A 21,861-nucleotide genomic window follows, 5' to 3' on the forward strand; every position below is an offset into this window, starting at 1 on the left:
CCATTTAATATCACTACCAAATGCTACGATGTATAGATGAATATGCCCTCATGTTCCACTAGGGTATTTTGCGCATGTTACATACAATGTAATTCACAGGCGACCGAGATGCTGAGAAACGCCGGCTACATCTACAAGACGTATACAAGTTCAGAAACCATTCGGACCTGTTCAAAAGTTCTATATGTTTAAAGATATCTACAAAACGTTTGTGCTCAATGTGTCAGCTTCAAACTAGCAATAGCAGTTTTGCCGCCGCCGGATGGCCTTATCTTTTTTTGTCATCCATTGTTTTCCTGTCAGCCATTCAAGTGTGCTATAGTCGAGAGACGCCACTCGCAAGCTGCGCTGCGCCTCAGTACAGACATCCCACGAGACGGTTGTGTTATATAAACATTTTATTGTATAAATATGGATATCTACACTAGAAATATGACAAACAGAAGAACATGAAATGGTATGGACAAGAACTCTATCAATGAACGCTGCTGCTGTCACCCTAAAGGCGCCACTCGAGCAATGGAAAAAGAATGGAAAATGAGAAGTCAACAGGCCATACCTTCGCACATGAGACCGAATGATCTGCCAAAAATATAAAGCATGAAAATAAAAAAAGAAAAAAGGAAGACACTGCGTGCGCAAAGGGAATGCCTCCCTGTCGCGTTTCCCTCCTCTGTGCTGGCATGAAACAATAGAGAGGAGGATGTTTCGTTGCAATGTCCCCTGCCATCACCGGATCCAAAACTGTGCTTTATGCATATAGGAACTGTTTGATATGACGTATGTTGCGCATCTCTGCCTTCACGAAACTATAGCCCACTTTTCTTGACCTCTGAAGTAAAGAGCACAGACACATTGTGCTCCCCAGCCAAAGGAAGAGGAAGAAGCAGCACTTCATTCTGTTCGTGCTTTCTCTAAGCAAAACAACAAAAGCACAGGAAAGCACTGTGTAACAGTGATGCAATGCAGTTCGATGCAATGCAGTGATGTCGTTTGATCAACCAGTAGCTGCTGTCGGCAAAAATGCCTCAACAGGCCACTTTGCCATGCCTGGGGCTGAAGACTTCCTGCTGGCATCAGGGCCAACCAATGGCTGAATGCAAGTGTGCTCTACAATTAGCACTCATTCTTTTTGCTGGCACAACTGGCCAGTTAAAGTGTCCACCAACATTAATATTGAAGCTGTAGCATGAGCAATGTAACATAAGGCAGTTTCAAAAACCCAAAAAGAGCACAAAAAATTTGGATCATAACATATGTATTCTGCCAACACATATAGGCAAGCATCTAATACCTGACCTTGCGACTCATTTTTAATCTTTACAGTTTAAAAACTTGCAGCATGCATTTGTTTCAATGCATGCTGTCAAACTTCACCTGCCTTTTGAATATCCTTGTAGTCAGTCAGCCTGCTGACATCAAGGCTTTCGCATATTTACTATTATTCATTGACTAAGCAACATTTCTGGAGAAAACAAAACTGTTCACACAAAGAAAATAAACAGCAATGTTGGAAATGATTTTTTTTTTTCTTTATACTACCCATGAAGATAGACCTGTACAAGAGACATGAAGCAGACGACACATAAGCAAGCATCTAAGGATGTAACAGGGGCATGTTTAAATACAGGTTGTTATTTTCATAGTGCAAGGAGGCATTAGGGCTGGTTGGAGCACTTCTGCAAGTGAACGTCTAGCAGCATTGCCGACGAGGGCTTCAGGCTTGATTTTGCGCTGCAAGCACTTTACAATATGTACAAGTTGCAAAAACAAATAATAGGTGGAGAAAGTGTTGGTATGCACATGTGCTTCGTGAGGGAAGACAAAAAGAATGCTGCGAAAGCCGGCTGCCATGTTGCAAAGTCATGCTGGTAGTCTCCCCATGGCACGCTGCACAAAACAGTAGGCAGTACCAGAGGGGGCAGATTGCATCAGGTATGCTGCAGGGATGTGCATCTTTCTAATAATCTTGTTACCATAGCAGCAAAGAGCCAAGTGCTCAGGCTCTTGCCCACCATTACCCCTCGGCTCGTTCCAGCATTCTGTGAAGTTTACACCACCTTATTTGTTTTTCAGACCATCGATACAAGATCCATAGCTATTTCCAAGCATACACAGCACAGACTAAGTGGAGAGTGAAAGACAAAGCACAAGCACCACACACCATGTCCTTTGTTGTTCTTGCTGCCCAAGTTAGGTATTATACATAACTGATGCCAGTCAACCTTCACTTCTTGTCTCACACCTCCCATCTTGCTTCTCCCGGTTAGTTTCAAAGGATCTGGCCAAACAAGCACTCTCATCACGTTTTATTTTTAAGCATCTAAGGACTTTGATATTCAAGGATAGAGCTCAATAGAAAATTTTCGTTGCTGTGGTCCATCAATAAGCCAGACACGAGTAGCTCTTTTTCAACAGGCTATGTCATTGCAACAGTAGCAGCCATCACATACACGTGGCAATTTTCATAGCGCACGTTTTCTACAATGCAATCTAGGAATATCACTAGGCTACAGAAAAAGAGAATTGCATCACTGCAACCTACACTGCTTTGGAGCACAACACAGGACACTGCACCCGCCAGGCTGAAATACACATGGTTTTCCGCCCTGTGCTGAACATTACAGTATATACAGGGACAGCACACCTACTGCGAGACAAGAGAGGAACACTTTGTGTGCTTTGCATGCTGTGCACGTTCTGAGGTATAACGGGTCTGGGGAGGTCTTCCCCTGGCAGCAATGAGAAAGACGAGTTCAACAAGATGCTACATCTAGGCGGAGGCGACAAATCCCTTCAGGTCACTCCTGCAGGACAGCTGAAAAGCGATGCTGCAAAATGAAACTTTCTTTAGCAACTGAAGCATGGCTATGACTCTATGATAGACACAATTTTTTATCTGCTGAAGGACATTAGACTGAGTGATTGTCAGTACTGCATGGCAGCAAGACACAGTTAACCAAGAACCATGAGCTTCAGGTCAAATTTACTGATTTGCTTAGGTAACAAAAACTTGGCTGCAAGTGGATACAATCTGATATGCACAAAGGTATGAATCACAAGAACTTGTGTTCCTTCCCAGGCAGAGAAATCAACCTTTCTGACAAGAAGACACCATATAGAAGACTGAGGCTGAAACATGGTAGGGTTCCTTTCATATTGCAAGCTACCTTCATCACATACCAGGGCTGCAGTGTGTCAGTAAAAAGGTAGCTGCTGTACATCCTTTCCATGTATTTCAATGGTTCCATCTTTCAAGCCCGAACATAAGCTAAAAATTATTTTCATTCATGAAGAATTTGGCCAGCAGGTACACAAGGCATGCTTAGCACTCACTGGTAAGTTTTCTAGCTGCAGCTGACTTAATATTTACTAACAAATTTTGAGAAGTGCCCACATTATGAACTCCTGCATATCTCACCATCTAAAGTAGAAGAGAGTGAGCTTCAACCACCTTCAGGCATTATAACACTTCCAGCCATCCTCAAGAGAGCGCAGTGCTTGCTCAGAGATCTAATACCACTCTGCAACCCTGATAAGCATGTTCAGCGTAACAGTGAGATGAAAAAATGAATCATATGTCAACCATTTGTAACTTAGCCAGGCACGTGCCTGTAACTTTCAAATGCATTTACACAGTGTTCTGAATAAAACAAGAAAGTTCTTATTAATACTACAGTACTTATGAAGGCCTAACAAAAGAGCATCAAAAATTTTTACATGCTGTCGTGATTGGCTGAAGACACTTATCTGTGTCTAGAAAATTTCTTGTGCCATGAAAATAATGACATTTTGCCCCAGAAGAATCAGGTACTTGGACAAATTAAGTACTTCAACGAAGAGATTAAAACCTAAGGTTTCAGATATCACAAATTCAATCATGTTTACATAGCAACAAATGATCAAGGAAATATCCAGCATTTACAAAATGTGTGGCAGCCATGGTAAAAGATGGTGCTAGCAGCCTGTTTCAAAAGCAATCACTGGCTTGCATGACACACACGTAGTGCATATATAGTAGCCAGGACTATCATTTAGACAATTGGCAGGAAAGGATTGGTACAGGCCTGAACTTGTAAAAATAACAGTCCAGCAAGAGCACAACACTCAGTACTTCAAGCAGTACTAACAATCTAGCACAGATTAGTGATACGATAAACCACAAGTAGGCAATAGCCTCACAACTAACTTCTTTAATACCAAATATATGCCATAGCTTCCAATCGTAGCAAATGAACACCATGCAAAACTTTTTAACATAAGCAAAGAAACACTTTTATCAGCTCAGAGATCTGTCTGTGCTGGCAGCACCAAAATTCAGCATTTTCATGCATTTCACTAGTAACATTACCGACACAAAAATGAAACTGTAAGCCGATTCAGAGCAGCTGAACATAAAAAAAAACAGCCATGAAATAGCCACCACAGATGAGAAAATTAAAAGAGGACTGTGCACCGGTCTTTACTGCTGCCAGATGCCTACCTTGGGAGACTGCAAGCAAAAGCCTACGTGAAATGTGCATGGGCCAGCGCTGCGAGAACACTGACGTTTAAGATGTGCTGGCGGTAACATGTAGTGGCGACTATGCCCCCCAAAAAACAAGGAGGCGGCGGCACACACAAGCTCACACTTAAAATAAATAGTATATATATTTTTTTATTTATAATATTTATATATATAATATGTATATGTATATATACTTGAGGGCTCAAGAAACATAAAAACAGCTGGCAAGGACACACAAACAAAAACCACATGCTGTACAACATTCAGGGACAAGGCTCACACAAGCATACACAACATACCAGGATTTTGCGAGGAATTTCAAGTATGAGACACGAAGAATGTGCCATAAAACCGTATTTACAAAGTCACAGTAGTGTTCTGACCGTCTCTGTTGCCGTCAGGTGGAGCACGAGTGAGGACCTGTGCGTTGCTTTCTTTCCCACGATGAGACAGTGGGTTGCATACTGGGCGTTGAGATTGCAGCCATGCCTCCAGTTTCTGCACGCCCTTCAGTTAATGCCCCCGGCCACCAGTCAAGACGGGCTTCTGTACAACATGAGGTAATGGTGGCAAAGGATCGATGTCCTGGCCGTGTGCAGAGCACTTCAGTAGCTGAGATTTCTTGCCAGCATCATGACATACGCAATACATTTGGCTTGGGATGGCTAGCCTAGCATCACGGACAGTGAAGCACACGCGCAAAGCAAAGTGTCCAGGCTACACTGGCGCCAGCACCCTGACAGGTATGGTGTCACAGGATGTCAGGTTGTGCCCACGGCACCCAATCGTTTGTTGATGGCCACAGTGTGAGACAGGTCACAAGTACTCTCAGTATGTAGTCAGCTCCTCCACTGAACAGGCCATCTGATGCATGGAGTAGTACTGTCTTCAAGCAGAGCATCTCTTCCTCAAATCTCTAATAAAACAAAGTTGCAATGATAATTTTTTGGCAACCCATAAGAGCAAGTGTCCAAATTGGGTGAATTCCAAAATGTTCCAAGTTGATTTCGATGATTTTGTAGTTGCTGAACAACCAGCCATACACCCACGCAATCACAAGTGGTGCAAAGTTGAGCTTTCTTCTCCTAGAAGCTCCTGTATCTTTGGTGTTCTCATGTACACACACACACAGTTTCGAAATCTGTGTTTGCATGGTGGTCAGCAGAAACGCACAGTGAATGTCACAGCCGCGTCAGCATTGAACTGCATCACAATATGCTGAAAACCGCCAAGCTAAACGCATGCCACCAGATGCTGTCTCTACGGTGTGGGCTCTGTTTGGACACACAAGGCAGTTCACTCATCACACGAGTCAGGGCTCGAACAGAGCAAGGAGATCGTCGTTAGCTGGTGTGCTGCCAGCTGTGGCTGAACTGGAAGCTGGGCCAGCATGGCTGCTGCCGGTGCTACCTGTGCCACCTCCTAGGTCGGGTGGGTCGAGGTATGAAAGCAGTTCCATGGCATCGACACAGCTCTCCGGGAGCAACTGAAAGCAAACAAGCAAAAAAAAGAAACAACTAAGCTTGGTGAAGTTATTATTCCTTGGCTCCATGCTAGGCAACCCAACCCTACCAATTTTGGTTTGTTTTGGTTTATGGGGTTTAACGTCCCAAAGCGACTAATGCTATGAGAGACGCCCCTACCAATTTTGGCTGCAGGCCCACAGCATTTATACTCTCCAAGAATACTATACGGTAATATGCCACATCAGAATCTAAGCCTAAGCATGGGAGTACATGTGCCCAATATTTTCTGAAGACTGCTTAAAACCCTCATGCTCCCGGAAAACGAGAATAGAAAACTGAACAGACCTTTCCCAATCAACCATTTCAGCTGTGTTTGTGTGTGTGTGTGCATGCATATGTGTTTGCATGTGTGCGCACATGTGTCCAATGCAAAGACGACATAAAATTACTTCTATAACAAGTTCCTGTTGCCTACAGGTCTTCCCTTCACCCAGAACAGGATTTACAAAGTGCAGCTTGTTTTTAAATTCGTTGTCCCTGCCATTTTGCTCTAGTTTATTTCATACAAACTTCATGTAGTCTTTATGAGATATGTTTACTTGTACTTTACCATTACATGCAAGTATGGCACATGCAGCGGCACACTCGTTACTGATTCCCACATGACTACAGATTTAACAACTTTACCGTATGTCCTTGTGCATCAGCTTTTATTATATTATGTATTGTGCCTCCTATTATGGGTTGAACTGCATTTCTGGAGTTAAGTGCTGTAATTAAGCTGAGGGAGTCAGTATAGATAACACTGTTCTCAATGTTTTCTTCTTTGTTTTTTCTACAGCTACAGCAATGGCGTAGAATTCAGTTGTGAAAATTGAAGTGCACTGAGGCAACCTGACTACTTTCTCCCATTTGCCTTGTATTACCACACTCACAATGAAGAGTGCTATTTCAGAAGCATCTGTGTAGAAATTTGTGTACTTCTCGTACTTTTCACTTACTGCAAAAAACTCAAGCTGTATATGCTCCTGTGAGGTTTGCTTTTCGTGAATTTGTGTCAATGTAAAATTGCATACAGCAGGAAAAGTGTACCACGGTGGTAGTGGTCTGGGTAACATCGGGCAACATCTCCGGGCAACATCGGGAAGTGCGTCCAGTATGTTTATTTCATGCCATTTTTCTTCAAAGTAAAGAAGGAGTGGTCTGACTGCTTGGGGTTTGTTGTTAAAGTGTTCAGGATGTGCATTTAGTAACTATAGGATAACACAGATGTTTTGGCAGGTCCTTATTTTCAGTACGTATGCACAGGTAAGCATTGCTCTCCTGCCTGTGAGGGACGGTTCATTTTTTTCTATGTTAAGACAATTGGAGGGAATGTACTGTATACCCCAGTTGAAAGATGCAAACTTAGGTTTTATACCGGATCCAGCCTTTTAAGGTACGATGACCTCACAAACCCATACACTATGCATCCACTGTCTAAGGAAGAGTGTGCTACAGAGCGATAGATGTGCAATAGGCACATCCTATTGGAGCCCCAGTGTTTTCCTGACAGTATTTTGAGTATAATCAGGGGCTGGGTGGCTTTCTTTTTGAGGGTGTTTATTTGCAGTAGGCCGAAAAGTTTGTGTTCTTGTTTTACTGGAAGTGTGGTTTCGTTCAAGTGGAGAGTGGGATCAATCTGCAAGCCTCTTTGGAGCGAGTAAAGAACAGCAACTGTTTTTTTGTGGGGAAAACCTAAATCCATTTCTGTCTACCTGAACTGCTAGTTTGTTTAATGTGAAATGTATTTGTCTCTCACACGGTGCATGCAATTTGAAGGTCACTGATGCAGAGTGAATACACAATGGACTGTGGAATTATTCTGGCTAAGGGATTTGTTTTTACTGTGCACAGTGTAGTATAGTACTTAAAATGCACCCCTGAGCACACCATTCTGAGTGAAATTCTTCGAGAGGGTAGCACCAAGATGAACTTGAAATAAACGGTTAGACAGAAAGTCGCTCACATATTTCAGCATTCTCCCACGGATGCCAAACTCTGCTAAGTCACGAAGAATCCCAAACCTCCATGTTGTGTCGTATGCCTTCTCCATATCAAAAAAGATTGTAAGGCAAGGTTGCCCAGTCCACTAAATGCAGCTTCCAATGTCGTGGTTAATTTGGGATGACTGCAGGTGAGGATGATAAGCTGATAAAAACTGGCAGGTGGTCACTCACTCCTGTATGGGTTGTCTAAAACATCCTTTTAAAATTGCTAAAAATGGACGGTGAACTAAAAGACATATCTAAACAGCTCATTCTCCCCGAGGTCGGAAAACGGTATGTAGGTTTACCAGAGTTCAACAAACAGACGTTGCTAGACAGGATAAAATCCTCTATTATTTGACCTCTGGCATTAGTTTTCTCACTGCTCCAAAAACAGCAGTGTGCATTAAAATTTTCAACTACCAGGTACAGCTCTGCTAACTGTTCTAAAAGCTTCTCTAACTCATGGAGTCTTACTTTGAAGTGCGGATCAAGATGTATGGAGCAGAGTGCAATTGTTTTGTAAGTAACTGCAGTGGCTACTAAGGCTTCGAATCTACCTTCAGTTTCAGCTGATGAGCTGCTACACCAGGTTTAACAATGATGGCTACGCCTTCCGAGAGCCTGCTTGCCTCCTCTCGGCCCCGACGGAAGACAGTACATTTCTTAAGCACATTTGTGTGCCGAGGGTCTAAATTGTTTTCCATAGATGAAAAGCAACCGGAGAAATTGAGTTTAAGATGTCTTTTATGTCATTATAATTATTTAAAAGTCCTCTACAGTTCCATTGTATTATGAAAGATATCTTAATGTCGTCCATCTATGGAGTGAAATCTAGATTAACTTGATTTTGGGCCCATGACTCGGGGTCTCTCTTTTTTTTTTTGATCGATCCAACGAGTCCTGCTGTCTATCCAATGTGGTCAGCACAAAGCTGTCTTGGGATATGTCCATCACCTCTTCAGAGGTGCTGGATGACCGCGTAGAAGGCACGTGGATGTTCCAGTTGGAATTCAACCAGTGGGAAGAGGCCTTGAGGCCCACCAACCTGGGGGTCTGCGCAGCCTGCTTTGGGGCTGGCGAAGTATTAGCTACTCCAACCTGGGACGCAGATGACCCTTTCACAGGTTAACTGCATGTAGCCTGGACAAGTGCTGAAGCTTAATGCGGCATGCCACGCCCGTGCACCATATCGGCAAATTTTGATTTTGCAGTGAAGGAGAACGTGTCTGTCAGAGCAACTCACCTTCTTGCTTCATTAAATGAAATGTTTTCCATTGACTTTAGAGCGACTACTTTTTTTTCTTCCAGGACAGACACGCCCTGTCTCCACACTTTGCGCAGCGCAGGGCAGCATTACATTCCTCAAAAAGGTAATACTCTGAAGCGTGAAATCGAAGCGCATTCTGCACAAGTTTTGCAGCCGCAACAACTCTGCAAGCAGTGGCCAAACCTCTGGCAATTGAAACATCTGCGGGAGTTGGGAAGGTATGGTCTTACATTTACTTTGAAATATAACACTTCAATAGTGTCAGGCAACGTGCTAGTGTGGAGACAGGGATGTCCTCTGTGGACAGGATGTTTGCGAGTTTTGAGTACTGCCCAGTGTCATGCAGTTTGAGCAGTAAGTCGCCACTGGCCATTTTAAATACCTTGTAGCCAAGACCTGAAGCATCTGTCAAGCACTTTGATACAAGGAAAGGAGAAAGGATTCTTGCTTGCATTCCTTCTACTTCGCTATGGATGATATGATGTGGAATTTGAGAAATGTTACTTTTCATTTGTGAAAGAAGTTCGCTGCTTCATTCCGCCCTCTTATGAAAGAGCAATCATTCTAGGATAGGAGAGGAGTCATAAAAAAATTTGTGTTCCGGTCACAGTGCCAGCCACCTACCATGGAGCCCAACAGAGGATGGGACAGGAACTTACAAGCAAGTCCTGCCCACACCAGCTGTACACCCTAACTAGAACCACACATGGGGCAACTCAGGGTAGTTATTGAACAACTGAATAAAACAGCACAACGAAAGACGACACAAGAGAAGGAAGACAGCACTGGTGTTTGTCCTTTTCTTGTCATGTCTTCCATTGCACTGTTTTATTCAGTTCTTCAAAAATGTACCAATCAGCCCGTATTTGCCCTCTTCAGAGTAGTTACTCCAGAGCAGGTTAACCCTAGCCACCAGAAAAAATGGAAAAACCAAGAGGGGAGAAGGAGACAGGAAAAGGAGACTACTGATTTCCCCCAGATGAGTTAGGCCTGAGGTGCCGTCTACAGGAAGCTGGGGCCAAAGTGGTGAGCTGCCTCCACTGAGGGACCTTAATTGTCCAAACACTCTGCATTGACTCAACCACCAGGATCCACTTTTCCCCCGACACAGCCCTGCCACGCACAGCTGTTCGGGTGCCCAGAGTACATGGTGTTGCACAGTACACACAAACGTCTGCTTTAACATTTGCCCCATGTGGGGCATGATAGAAATACACCTTAAATAATGAGTATTAGAAACATACTGTGTTTTGTAATAAGGGAGTAATTACTCATTGACATCCACCAGAGCGCAGCCAAGCGGTGTAGCGGTGGTCCCAGGTTCGAACCCCGGACCAGGACAGATTTTTCTTTAACTACGAAGTTTCTGAGAAAGCTGTATAGCTTTCCTTTGTAGCCGTATGGCTGCACTTGGGTGGATGTCAGTGAGTAATTACTCCCTTATTACAAATCTAATCCACCTTGGGGGATTCCCCTAAACATTTGACCAATACTGTGTTTTACGAGGAAAAAACTGATTGCAAACAAGGACTGTATTCTACTGCATAGGAAAAGAGGCATGCATCAGTTTTGTAGCTTAGGCTGCATTTCCAAGAAAAGTTGTCGCAGAGTAATCACAGTCCATCTCTCGCAGAGGCCCTCACTAGCTTCTCTGACGCAGAACTGCATGCAAAGATGTAACAGAGCTACCCAGAATGCCCACCAGTCAAGGCTACCTTGCCCTTCCTTGTACATAAGAAAGCAAACCACTGCCAACTGGTCGGAAGACCAATCAAATCCAGTTTTATTAAGTATTCAATGACTGCGAGCAGCCTTGTAAACAAGCATGATGTCAAATTTATTGTGTTACTACTCGCATCAGCTCAAGCCTAGTCAAAATAGTTGCTTAGTGAGCACCTGTGTGTGTCAAAACAAGAGGTTGGCCCACTCACATTGAGACCCTCCTGTCCCTGGCCCTCGCCATCAATGACTGCTGCAGGATCAAAGCTCAACTCGCTGAGGTCTGGAGCCAAGCTGTCTGGCCCCCCACTGCCTTCTAGTCCCTGTGGGGGCACACTTGGTGGACCTCCTGGCGTATGAGGAGTGTGGGGGGTGTGCGGAGTCTGGGGCCCATTGCTCCCCACCGACAGAGGCGGTTGCTGCTGCTGTGGGGGTGCTTGTGGCTGGCTGGACACTGGGGTGTTGCCGCCACCAGACGTGCTGGGCGTTCCAGGAGCGTTGCTTCCAGCGTTCTGAGATGCTGGCCCACCACTGCCTGGGTGGCGACCTGATGAGGCTCCCTGCGGTGCTGGAGGGTCTGGGTGGTGGTTGGACATTGGCATCATTTGCTGCAAAAGACAAGCATAACAACACATAAGAGATCCACGGTAGAGAAATGGGATTCTTAACAATACAAAACAATGTGATTAAGGGTTGGAAGGGGAGCCTCAGTCCACCAGCCAACGTTTTCACAAAAGGACCTGCCTTCAAGTGGGCCAGACAAAGACGAGTCCTCTTGTCGAAACATTACCTAGTAGAATAGCATCACAATTCTCCTTTTCTGCTGTGACATGCAACTCGTAGGTCTCACTGTCGAATTCAGCAAGAGTCCAGCAAACTAGCTGGTTAGGATTGGTGCTTATGATATTTGTGACATTTATAACATTATAAATAACATTTGGTTCACCACTACCATTGAAGAAGTGATATCTATAAAGTAAAAGCAACTATTTACAAAGAAAACAATGAATTCTGTCACCTGTTCGTGATGATTCAGTGACTTCTCCATGGCTGCCAGGTGGTCTAGGGAGGCCACACTATCATTTAAGTGAGAGAGGGGGCTGCCGAAGTCTGACGCCTGAGATTGAAAGTCGAAGCCTCCGTTGCGACTGCCATAGCCCATTCCATTAGGCATGCCAGACCCGTTTCCCATGACTGGTCCATTGGGCATATTGGGACCACCAGCCATGACTGGTCCATTGGGCATACCAGCACCGCTGGGCATCACAGGGCCACCAGGCATGACAGGCCCATTAGCCATGTTTGGTCCATTCACAATCGCTGAACAAAGAAGAGATAAAAATCCCAAGATGTTACCTTTTGCATGCAGAGTTTAAATGTAGATGTAAATTGTTAAAAGAAAATCTTTTCTCTAGCCCAATGAATACCGATGACAACAGTTTAGTGCTTGACCAAAAAAAACAAATTTTCACACAAATGGCAATGCATGTGCAAGTGCTCTATATTTGTCAGTATTTTTTATGAACCGTTGTCAGCATTAATATTCAATTTATTGAATGCTCAATTCCAAATAATGTACACTATGTCCTATGGAGATCTTACATGTGCAGGATTTACACTGTATCCCTATTACACCTATCCTGCCACATAAATTTTTTTTCTACTCACTACATCCTACAGAGCAGTGCCAGAAACAAATAACAAAATTGCAAGTGCAGAGCTCTGGTTTTCAAACTTGAAATACTACTTCATTTTTACAAGCTCTCATGCAACAGCATGTGCACGATAATTTAATAAGAAGTGCTGCACATGACACCTCCGTGCCAGTGCTATCCCACTTGAAAACTGCACCACCTGTTTGAAAGTGGAAACATTTTTGAGCAATATTTGACTCTGTAATCTTCGACAGCTGTTACTTTTAATATAGTTAAGGCACCGAATTCCATTATTAAATAGTACCAGCTGTAAACACCACAGAGGCACTGAGAATATTGTGCCAAGCCATGAAAGGCAGATTGCCAAACTCCAATTACTGACACTGTATAAATTATTTTGACTTAACGTTTTCAAATGCTTCTGTACAGCTAACTTAGCAGATGGCAAATACGGGCTGGTTGGTACATGTTTTCCGAATTGGAAAAAACAGCACAATGAAAGACGACACAAGAGAAGGACAAAACACCAGCGCTGTGTGTTTTGTCCTTCTCTTGTGTTGTCTTTCATTGTGCTGTTTTTTCCAATTCGCTAACTTAGACATACTTTTTTCTCTAGCCTTCTTGTGAGAGTATACAATCTAAGTCCCTTTCAAGAAGCATGTTAAGATATCACGTACTTCTCCATGTATCTCTCCTACTGTTGAGAACACACAGCAAAACAATGAATGGAATCACTTTCAGCTGCCTTGATATATACTGCCTTCATCTTCAATGATGGTCTAAAATCAGTTTCCTTTCAAAAGCAAAGAAAATCTATAAGCCAGAAGATACCAATATTTTGGGTTGGAGAGGACACATGTCAATAAGGTGATTCAATGTTTTTACAAAAAGCTCTGCAGCAGAAAAGATAAATGGGAGCGTGGGTTCTCATTGACGAAGCTACCATTCACTAGTTAGTTGTCCACAACTATGGCAGCTTCTGTCACACTATCTCTAAACTTACAGAATGCGCGAAGACAGTACTGCCTATTCTCAAGCCTAGAACAGCAGACTTATGAACGGCGCCAGGTTCCATTTATACCTAAAAAAATTGAGGCTGATACTGTCTCGACCTAGTTACAACTTTGCTAGGTCTTCTGTCATGTTTGAAATCAGGCGGTACCCACTGTGGCATTGGGCTTTCATCTTAACATTGTAACCATACCATCACAGCTCACCTCTGCTCAGGAGAAATTAGACACTTTTAGAGTGGTGCTAGAAGGGTAGGGACAACAAATTTTTGTCGAGCATTTTTTTTACATTGGAATGCTGCTTGAGACATTAGAAAACAAGACTCACCACAGCTTGTTTGCACCCAGCAAGTAATTTATAATAGGAATTTCTACTCCAATGCTGCTCTGGTTTTGGTTTCAGCAGTTAAAAAATGGCTACGATGTCACAAGTAGGTCTGAGGTCACATGAGGCATATAAAACTGATGCATAGGTGTTTCTTCACTTGCTGTCGTTCCACCTCCTGGGCTAGGCTGGCGTAACGGTGCAAATTAACACAACAAAAGGCTGGTATTATGCTGCTGTTTTTGTATGTCACTCAGATCTACTTGTGATGACATAGCCACCTCGGCTGCTGAAATCGAAACCGAAACAATATGGGAGATGAAATTCAACAATAAATTATTTACCCAACACAAGTGAAGCCAACATGGTGATCTGTTAACTAATCTCTCATCATTCCAAAGAAAGAACACACAGCAAACAATTTGGTGCCACTGCCCCTTGAGGAAAGTGGTGTTCATGCCTTCTGATGCACCAGAATAGTTTTTATGGCTGAAATTATGTGCCACTGCTCATAGGTTTTTCTTATATAAGAGAAGAGGAGGAATCGCTTACCAGCGCACCGTAACATATGATTGGCCAAGTGTCGAGAGCACTGAATGTGCTGTACTTTTCAGAAAGTTAGCAGTGCTAAGCAGTGAGGTAAAGCTTCAGAGACAAAGAAATGGCAGCTTCAAATAAGGTTGTTCTGTGCCCGTTATACCAGTTCCTAATTAAAAAATTAAAAAATTCTTACATTGCATGTCAGGGGGAGGCAGCGCTGGGTAGGGAGAGAGACCCTGCCCCATCTCCCAACTACTTGTGGTGGGCATAGTCATGCTGCTTGGGGACATGGCTTTCAGTCGCTTGCCACCACTGCACGACTCTGCAAAGTAAACGGAAAAGCAACCAGATGAGATTTACTAATCCTGCTTTCAAGAAAGACATTGATGCCGCTTGGGTTAAGTGAATAATAAGAGGCAGCCACTAACCAGTCCCATCATGCTCCTCCTTGATGGACTTGATTGTGACAGGCTTCCAGCTGGCTGTCGCATCAATGGTGACCTCCTCCACATCAGAGTTGCTCAGGTTGGTCAAGATTCCCCACATGTACTGGTCCACCTCCAACCCCTCAAGGATGGCCGTTTTACTGCATACAAACAGTGCACATCCACAGTGCTTCACCAAGGCAGCAATCCACAGCTTTCAGAGGTCACTTTAAAAGACCAAAAAATCTCCTCCCTCCCCAAAATGATAAGCGCCTCAAAGCAATATTCCAAGCAATGATGCTTCGAGTTCCATTTGTGCCCCCTCTAGTATATGGTGAACACTTGTCACCATGAGAGCAATGAATGATACACAGGGTGGAAGCAATGGTACACAGAAGAAGCACTACACATCTAAGACATTCAATTCTATGAGCAGCAGCAACAGATCTGCTCACAACCACTCACATTTTGCCAATAGAGGGATTCTGTGTTAACTGCACTCCCTTGAATTGCAGCAATGCAATAAATTTTGGAATATGTCCACAACCATTGTGGCAGATTTTTTTTTTTTCACAATGCAGTGTTAGCATAAACTAAAAAGACAACCAGCCAAAAGTATGGACAACTCCTCCTTACCTGCACACTGGGCACCGCCAAGAGCCTCGCTCACAGTTCAGTTGCAGGTACGACTCCAAGTCAAAGCACTGTGGCACATAAAAGAAAGACAAGCAATCATTAGCAAGTTAGCAATATGACAAGTGATAAACACAACACTGATATCTTCAAACTTCAAAGCTTCTGCACTAAACAAATGAGTTTCTTCATGCACCAATGCCAGAATGCCAACTAGCACTCATACAGCACACACATAAAAAAAGAGGACAGTCATCAGCAAGAGTTGTTTTTAGTGTACAATGCAATTTACGAACTTTCAGAAACTTAATGTACCCCATGGAGAAGAAAATATGCATATAGTAGCCGACAAATTTTTTCTGACTCCAATAATTCAGACTTGCACGATATTTCGGACTTTGCTGAACTGTCACGCACCCCATAGGAACAAATAGGAACATGTACATTTTTATAACCGATATTTCGGACTTTGTGGAGTCCAAAAGTCCAAAAGTTCCGATTTTTCGGACAAAAATAGACGCCAACAATACCGTGGAGATCGCTTTTCAAACGAAAGTTCATTTTTTTTTGTCTAATATAGACGCAAGCGGGCATCTCAGTCACAACCAACCCATTCTCCGCCACCATGAAATGTGCCATCTTGGATTTAAACGGAGTCAGCGGGCACTGACGGTACTGACGAAGTCAATCAAATGGGCTGATATGGATAGGCTTATTCGTTCTTCATCGTTGCCATCAGAGATAATGGCACACTCTCCATTGCCATCGAGATGGATTACAAAGAGCACGCAACTGAGTTCAAAGTGGGACAGCTACAGCGTCCAGCGTGGCTTGGACAATGCCACCCATGGTGCAGGGCAGCAGATGTGGGAGAGTGTGGGGAGGGAGGTGGGCGCATTCAGAGGCACTCACATCCGCTCTCACCTTCCCGTGGGCTACTTCTTGGTGCTCGCGATCGTTGTTGACCATACAAACTGACTGCTCTAGCTTTGTGCCACGCATGCTTTCGTTCACAGCATGACTTGCGGACTGTCCGGTAGCATGACCAGGGGTGGTGCGGACATGACAAAAGCATGACTATGACTCAAGATACAGTCTAATAACATAGCTTGCAAGCGGAACATGGGGAGCTGCGAAATTCGCGATTTTTAAAGCCGGTTTTCCTCAGAAAAGCCTTTTTTTTTTTTAAGTTGCCAGATTTTTTGGACTGTTCGATTATTCAGACCATTTTCCAGGTTCCACCAAGTCCAAAAATCAGAAAAAGAAAACACAGGTCAGAATAAAATACTGCTTCATTGCCACATGCAGAAGTCATTATGATAAAGCAAGGGAGATTTTCCTTAGTTCTGCTCAATTCAGCTCTCTTATTGCTCTCAGCTAGTCAATGAGCACATCCTTGAAATGTATGCTGCAATGGTATGGCACAGAGCAACTACTGAAGATCAGAGTGTACAACATTAATCATGCTTGGAAGGCCAAGAAAAATGTATATCATTGCCATGTTCTACAAATGTGAATTCAGGGTACATGCCCGCACTATTACCACTAGTTGAGATGCCTCAAAAGCATCTGGCAATGCAACATAGTAGGAAGTTACTATAATAAATGGTTTGCTGGGTTGTAAGTAGGCCATGAGCAGGTGCTGTCAAAAGTAAATGGAAGGCAATACATATTAGCGAAAAAAGTTTTTCATCGCCATCATTTCATGCATTCCTGAATAATATGCAACCTAATTTTGATTATGCGAATTACCTAGTGCACCAATAAATCTCGACCATTATCCTTTGGATTCCAAGAAATTGAACTTTTTCACGAGTCACCTTTCATTTACTTTTGACGGTGGGTGTACTTTTCATGGTTAGCGGAAAAACACCGATAAACATCTGTCGGTAAAAAAAGAAATACGGAATCAGTTAAAACCGAAATTCCCTGCTTTCTGGGCATGTTTAGGCTAGCCGATAGCTGTTTTCACCCAGGATTTCTCTTATTCCTTTCCTCTCTAATGCACAAAAATGCTAAGGCGACCCTCAAAACAGTGCCACCGATATTCTAAACCCACAACGACGAAGATATCTCCGCAAGGCTTCGTCAACTTCTTCAAAGAGCATAGCTGGTATGGCTGGGCACCTAAGCGTAGGTAGCCAACTTGATTCTAGGGAAGCTTTTGTTATCAGTAGCAAATTTTACTTGTTGATGAGTGGAAGCTAATCTACAGTGGAAACAGCTAGGATTCGGCCGAGCGCATGAACAAAAGGATTAGACGTATCGGCGGAGAGTACTGGGAGCCTCTCACAAAGAGATGCCAAGAACTACAGCGTTAAGTTCAATACTTTCTAACACTTCTTAGGTCTTGAACAAAAAAGCCTCTCCACAGTGAGCACTCCAGAACGCTACCAGGTTCTTGCCTATATCATGAAGCATTAGCACCCAATTTCGACTTTGTCAACAGCAGTGGCACCATAAAAGAGAGAAGCCAAAAGTTTGCGGCACTGAACTCTAGAATATTCGCAAAAAACTAAAAAGCCTCTCCATACTGCGCACTCCAGGACACTACCAGGTTCTTGCCTATTATAACATTAGCACCCAATTTCGCCTTTGTCAACAGCAGTGGCGCCGTGAGAGAGAGAAGCCAAAAGTTTGCGCCACTTGTCAAACTAAACTCTAGAATATTCGCAGAGGATGGCCTTTCAATTTCAGACATTTGACTTGTTACTCGAAGTTTTGAAGACGGTTCAGTTGGAGGAGGATGCCATACACAAGATGTGTCCTCTTCTTGGTGTGAAATTTGTGGCCTAGCCAAAGAAGTTGAATCAGGTACCTGCATAAAGTTACTGACGCATGAAGAGCCTAATGAACATGGTAGATCAGGACCTAAGAACGTAGCTCACAGAATTTATACATTTTTACACGATTCGACAAGGAGCTCGAATAAATTCCCCAAGGACATCCAGCGTAACACACATAATGACTTGCAGTCTTCGGTGAGTCCTGTAGATCGACATCCAAATTGTGGACCCTTGCTGATAACGAAGTTGCCAGAAGAATTCATGCCCTACAAAAAGACCTACAAACTTCTTGCATGGGAATGGAGCCTGAAAAAGCTTTAGCCGGAAGTCCAAACTTGCCACTGGAGAGGGTCAGTGCCATCATCATCGTTTCATTGTTTTGGCAACTGAATGTGTACGACTAGCCTAAATTGTCCCAAGCGTCTTTCAACACCTCAAGTATCATTGCCGAATGAGCGTTTTCGAAGTTGGTTGCTGTCTACACTTGCACGCTAACAAACTCATACCAACAAGGTCAACAAGCCAACCACTACAACCAACTGTGCATAGCATGTGTGCCAATGAGGTAAAAAAAAAATGGAGCTCTTTGCTTCTATATTTGTTTCGCCGATGATCACTGCTTTTAGTGTATAGACCTTCATTTTGTTTCTTTTCTCTCTTCCTTTCTTTCTTCCCGCTAAGTGGCATTTTTTTTAATGCGCTGTGAAGACCCTGTACCACGCTCATTGCTCGTCAACGATAATTTCGCTGGTTGACTTCGGAGCCTTCCGCGCTGCTTGCAGGCACGCTGCATCATCTGGCTTGTAATTAGGCAAATAAAATTTCGCTTTCAGTGTAGCTCTTTTTTTTCTTGCAAGACGACATTATTTAAACGCAATCCGAACATCGAAGTCTCTCGGCAGCCTCCACATGCAAGATGTGCACTCTAAAACGTCGCAAATCTCAGGACTTCGCTTTGTCTGAGAGTGACTTTATCAATGGCCCAAGCAGCAGGAAGTCTGAAGATAGCGCCTTTTCGTCCGAATTCAGTTCTGACATCGGCAACGATGGAAACCGGCATGGAACACAGGCGACCACGCTCTGGAGCCCAACTACAGGGTTTCCAGTTATTATTTTGTAGCAAGAATACTATTCACGATAGAAGTTTTATTTTTTTCACACAGATATGGGCCAATAGGATGCCAATTATTTTGCATATTTCAGAAAAAAAAATTTAATTTTTTACTTTTTAGGTACAAGCGTGTCTTTACACAAGTTCTGTTCAAATCTGACTTAAAAATCTTGTGTTTGGCAATTAAAATTTTCTGTTACAACGCACAAATCTGTTATTCAATTTTATATGCCTTAAAAGTACATTTATTTAGCTTAATTTTTGTGTATTGTATTCAATTTTAAATGCAACAGTTTTTGCAGAAAAATAAAAGCTGCTGAAACCTACAAAAAACAGTCATTTTGCCCACGGTAAGGAAAGAATTAATTCAAGTCGCATTAATCTTTGACTTGCAGTAATGCTCGCTTTTATTTTGCCAACTTTGCACGCTCACATGTCCTACCTGTCCCCTGCTTCGGCACATGACACCTAGCATGATTTGAATTGTCGTGTTGCACACACACACATGACGGTTTTGCTATCCATCACCTTGCTTAGATTGCCTTTTTCTACAGCCCAATGTCAATTTTTTTACTTCACACTTTTTTTCATGTGTGAGGCTAGTTTCTGCACAAGAAATATGAAGAGTATTAATCTTTCATAGCTTTTTAGTCATTGTGGCAAGTGCGACTCACTTTTCATTTTTATCCAGTGCACTTCTTGTTAGGTTTTTCTTTTTTCTCATTCATTTTCTCCGCTGTATCACCTACTCCTGCCTACGGCCTTCTCTGACAGCTGGCAGTATTGATGAAATAAATAAAGAACAAAGAAATAGTAGGATGCCCCAAAAATTTAGCCCAACTAATTTCACAAGCTGCACCGGATGCAGTGAAACTGCTTGGAAGATGATTGCTTATCATTTGGTAAAGTCTGGTCAGACAGCATGGCTTTCCTTCAGGACTGTTTCGTGCATATGCTGATAGCGCAGCAGAAAAATGCAAGAAACACGCTCATTTACACAAAAAAAGAAAGATTCTTGCAAAGTCACTGGACTTGTATTCACACAAAGCTGACTTATATTCGGGCATTCAGAATGTGAATGTCACGCATTTCTCACAAGTTCAGTATGTTTCCAGAATTCTATAGCTCATTCCTGACATCGACTGTTTACGCTCACCATTGCCCTGTCCCTCAGACTACTATATATCCATGTGCCCTGGCCAGAATTTCCCTTCTCAGCACCACAGCACTGCAAGCAGCAGTGGGCACACTATGCTTGAATAATCTGCCACAAGATGCCATGCCTGGATGTGGGACACCTTCTTCAGTGACTGCTGGCAGCTATACCTAGTCGTACATTTAGCATCCAGGCACAAGCTAAGCAAGGCAGAACAGTGTCTAGCTGTACCAAATCTACTACAAGAGCATACCAGCACATGAGCATGGCACTGGAACACTTGCACATGAGCGTGGCATGTCCGACAAATTCACCAAGTTTGCATGCCAGCTCACTTCAAACTAAGAGCATGTGCCATTTACCACTGATGCCTCTTATGCAAGCCTGGATTTCTTTAAAGGGTGGACTTTCATAGCGTGCATCAGTTCTGACCCAAAAAACTTTAGTCACCCACCATTGCTTACTTAATGTAATAATGTCACAGCATCTTGATGTGGGCTAGTTGACTGATGAATCCATCTTAATAAATGAACAGCACTAATAAGGCAGGACATGTAAAAATACATGCATAACATACAGCACCAATGCTGTGTATTATGCATGTTTTCATAACTCCCATGTATAGAGAGTTATTTATGTAGGCCAACACATGTTTGTATATTCACTGCTGCTAGTCAACCGCAGTGTAGTTATCGCACAAATAAGCCAAACAAAACTTTTGAAAGGAGCAAGATGTGAAGTTAGATGCCCACTTTTCTTAGAGTAACAGCTGATCCATTTGAAGTGAACTCTACTCTGTTCAAAGCATCCTGAAACAACCTGAAAAATAACTCGCTCAGCTATTTTCTTTTTTCTGTCTCCTGGCAACAAAGTCTGCACCATCACTACCCACCTGAATGTGCTTGCACTCCTGGCCCCGTGCGGGTAAGGTGATGCGCTTAAAGGTGATGGGACACTTGAGCTGCACCTTGATGGCAGTCTGCTCGACCCCATCCTCCACAGGCCCTGCACCTCCCGAGGGGTTCTGACCAGGGGCAGTATTGGGCCCTTGAGGTGATGGGCCCACAGAAAAGTTGCGCTTGATTTTGCCAATGCTGTGCTCGGCTGGTAGGAGCCTTTTGCGCAGCAGTCCCTGCAGTACTGATCGCACTGTCGGCCGGTGCACTAGTTGCAGCAGAAATAGGTGAGACTGCGAGAGCATCACCACGGAAGAAGTCAGATTACTGCCTGC

At 43.4% G+C, this 21,861-nt stretch overlaps 1 protein-coding gene across 7 annotated transcripts in view; it reads right to left on the minus strand.

The window, feature by feature from the left end:
• Positions 1–380: 380 nt before the first annotated feature.
• The window catches only part of tna (Zinc finger MIZ domain-containing protein tonalli), a 273,408-nt gene continuing 251,927 nt past the window's right edge, over positions 381–21,861 (minus strand). For all 7 annotated transcript variants that reach the window (XM_089581282.1, XM_089581280.1, XM_089581281.1 and 4 more), the window contains 7 exons: positions 21,523–21,819; positions 15,581–15,648; positions 14,948–15,105; positions 14,713–14,841; positions 12,008–12,309; positions 11,202–11,597; positions 381–5,993 (listed from right to left, as the gene is read on the minus strand). In XM_089581282.1, coding sequence (XP_089437408.1) covers positions 5,820–5,993; positions 11,202–11,597; positions 12,008–12,309; positions 14,713–14,841; positions 14,948–15,105; positions 15,581–15,648; positions 21,523–21,819 — 1,524 coding nt within the window. In that variant the 3' untranslated portion in view covers positions 381–5,819. The remainder of the gene's footprint in view (positions 5,994–11,201; positions 11,598–12,007; positions 12,310–14,712; positions 14,842–14,947; positions 15,106–15,580; positions 15,649–21,522; positions 21,820–21,861) is intronic.

The sequence above is a fragment of the Amblyomma mixtum genome, chromosome 3 (assembly GCF_055824585.1).
Source record: "Amblyomma mixtum isolate Tamu chromosome 3, ASM5582458v1, whole genome shotgun sequence".
Lineage (NCBI taxonomy): Eukaryota > Metazoa > Arthropoda > Arachnida > Ixodida > Ixodidae > Amblyomma > Amblyomma mixtum.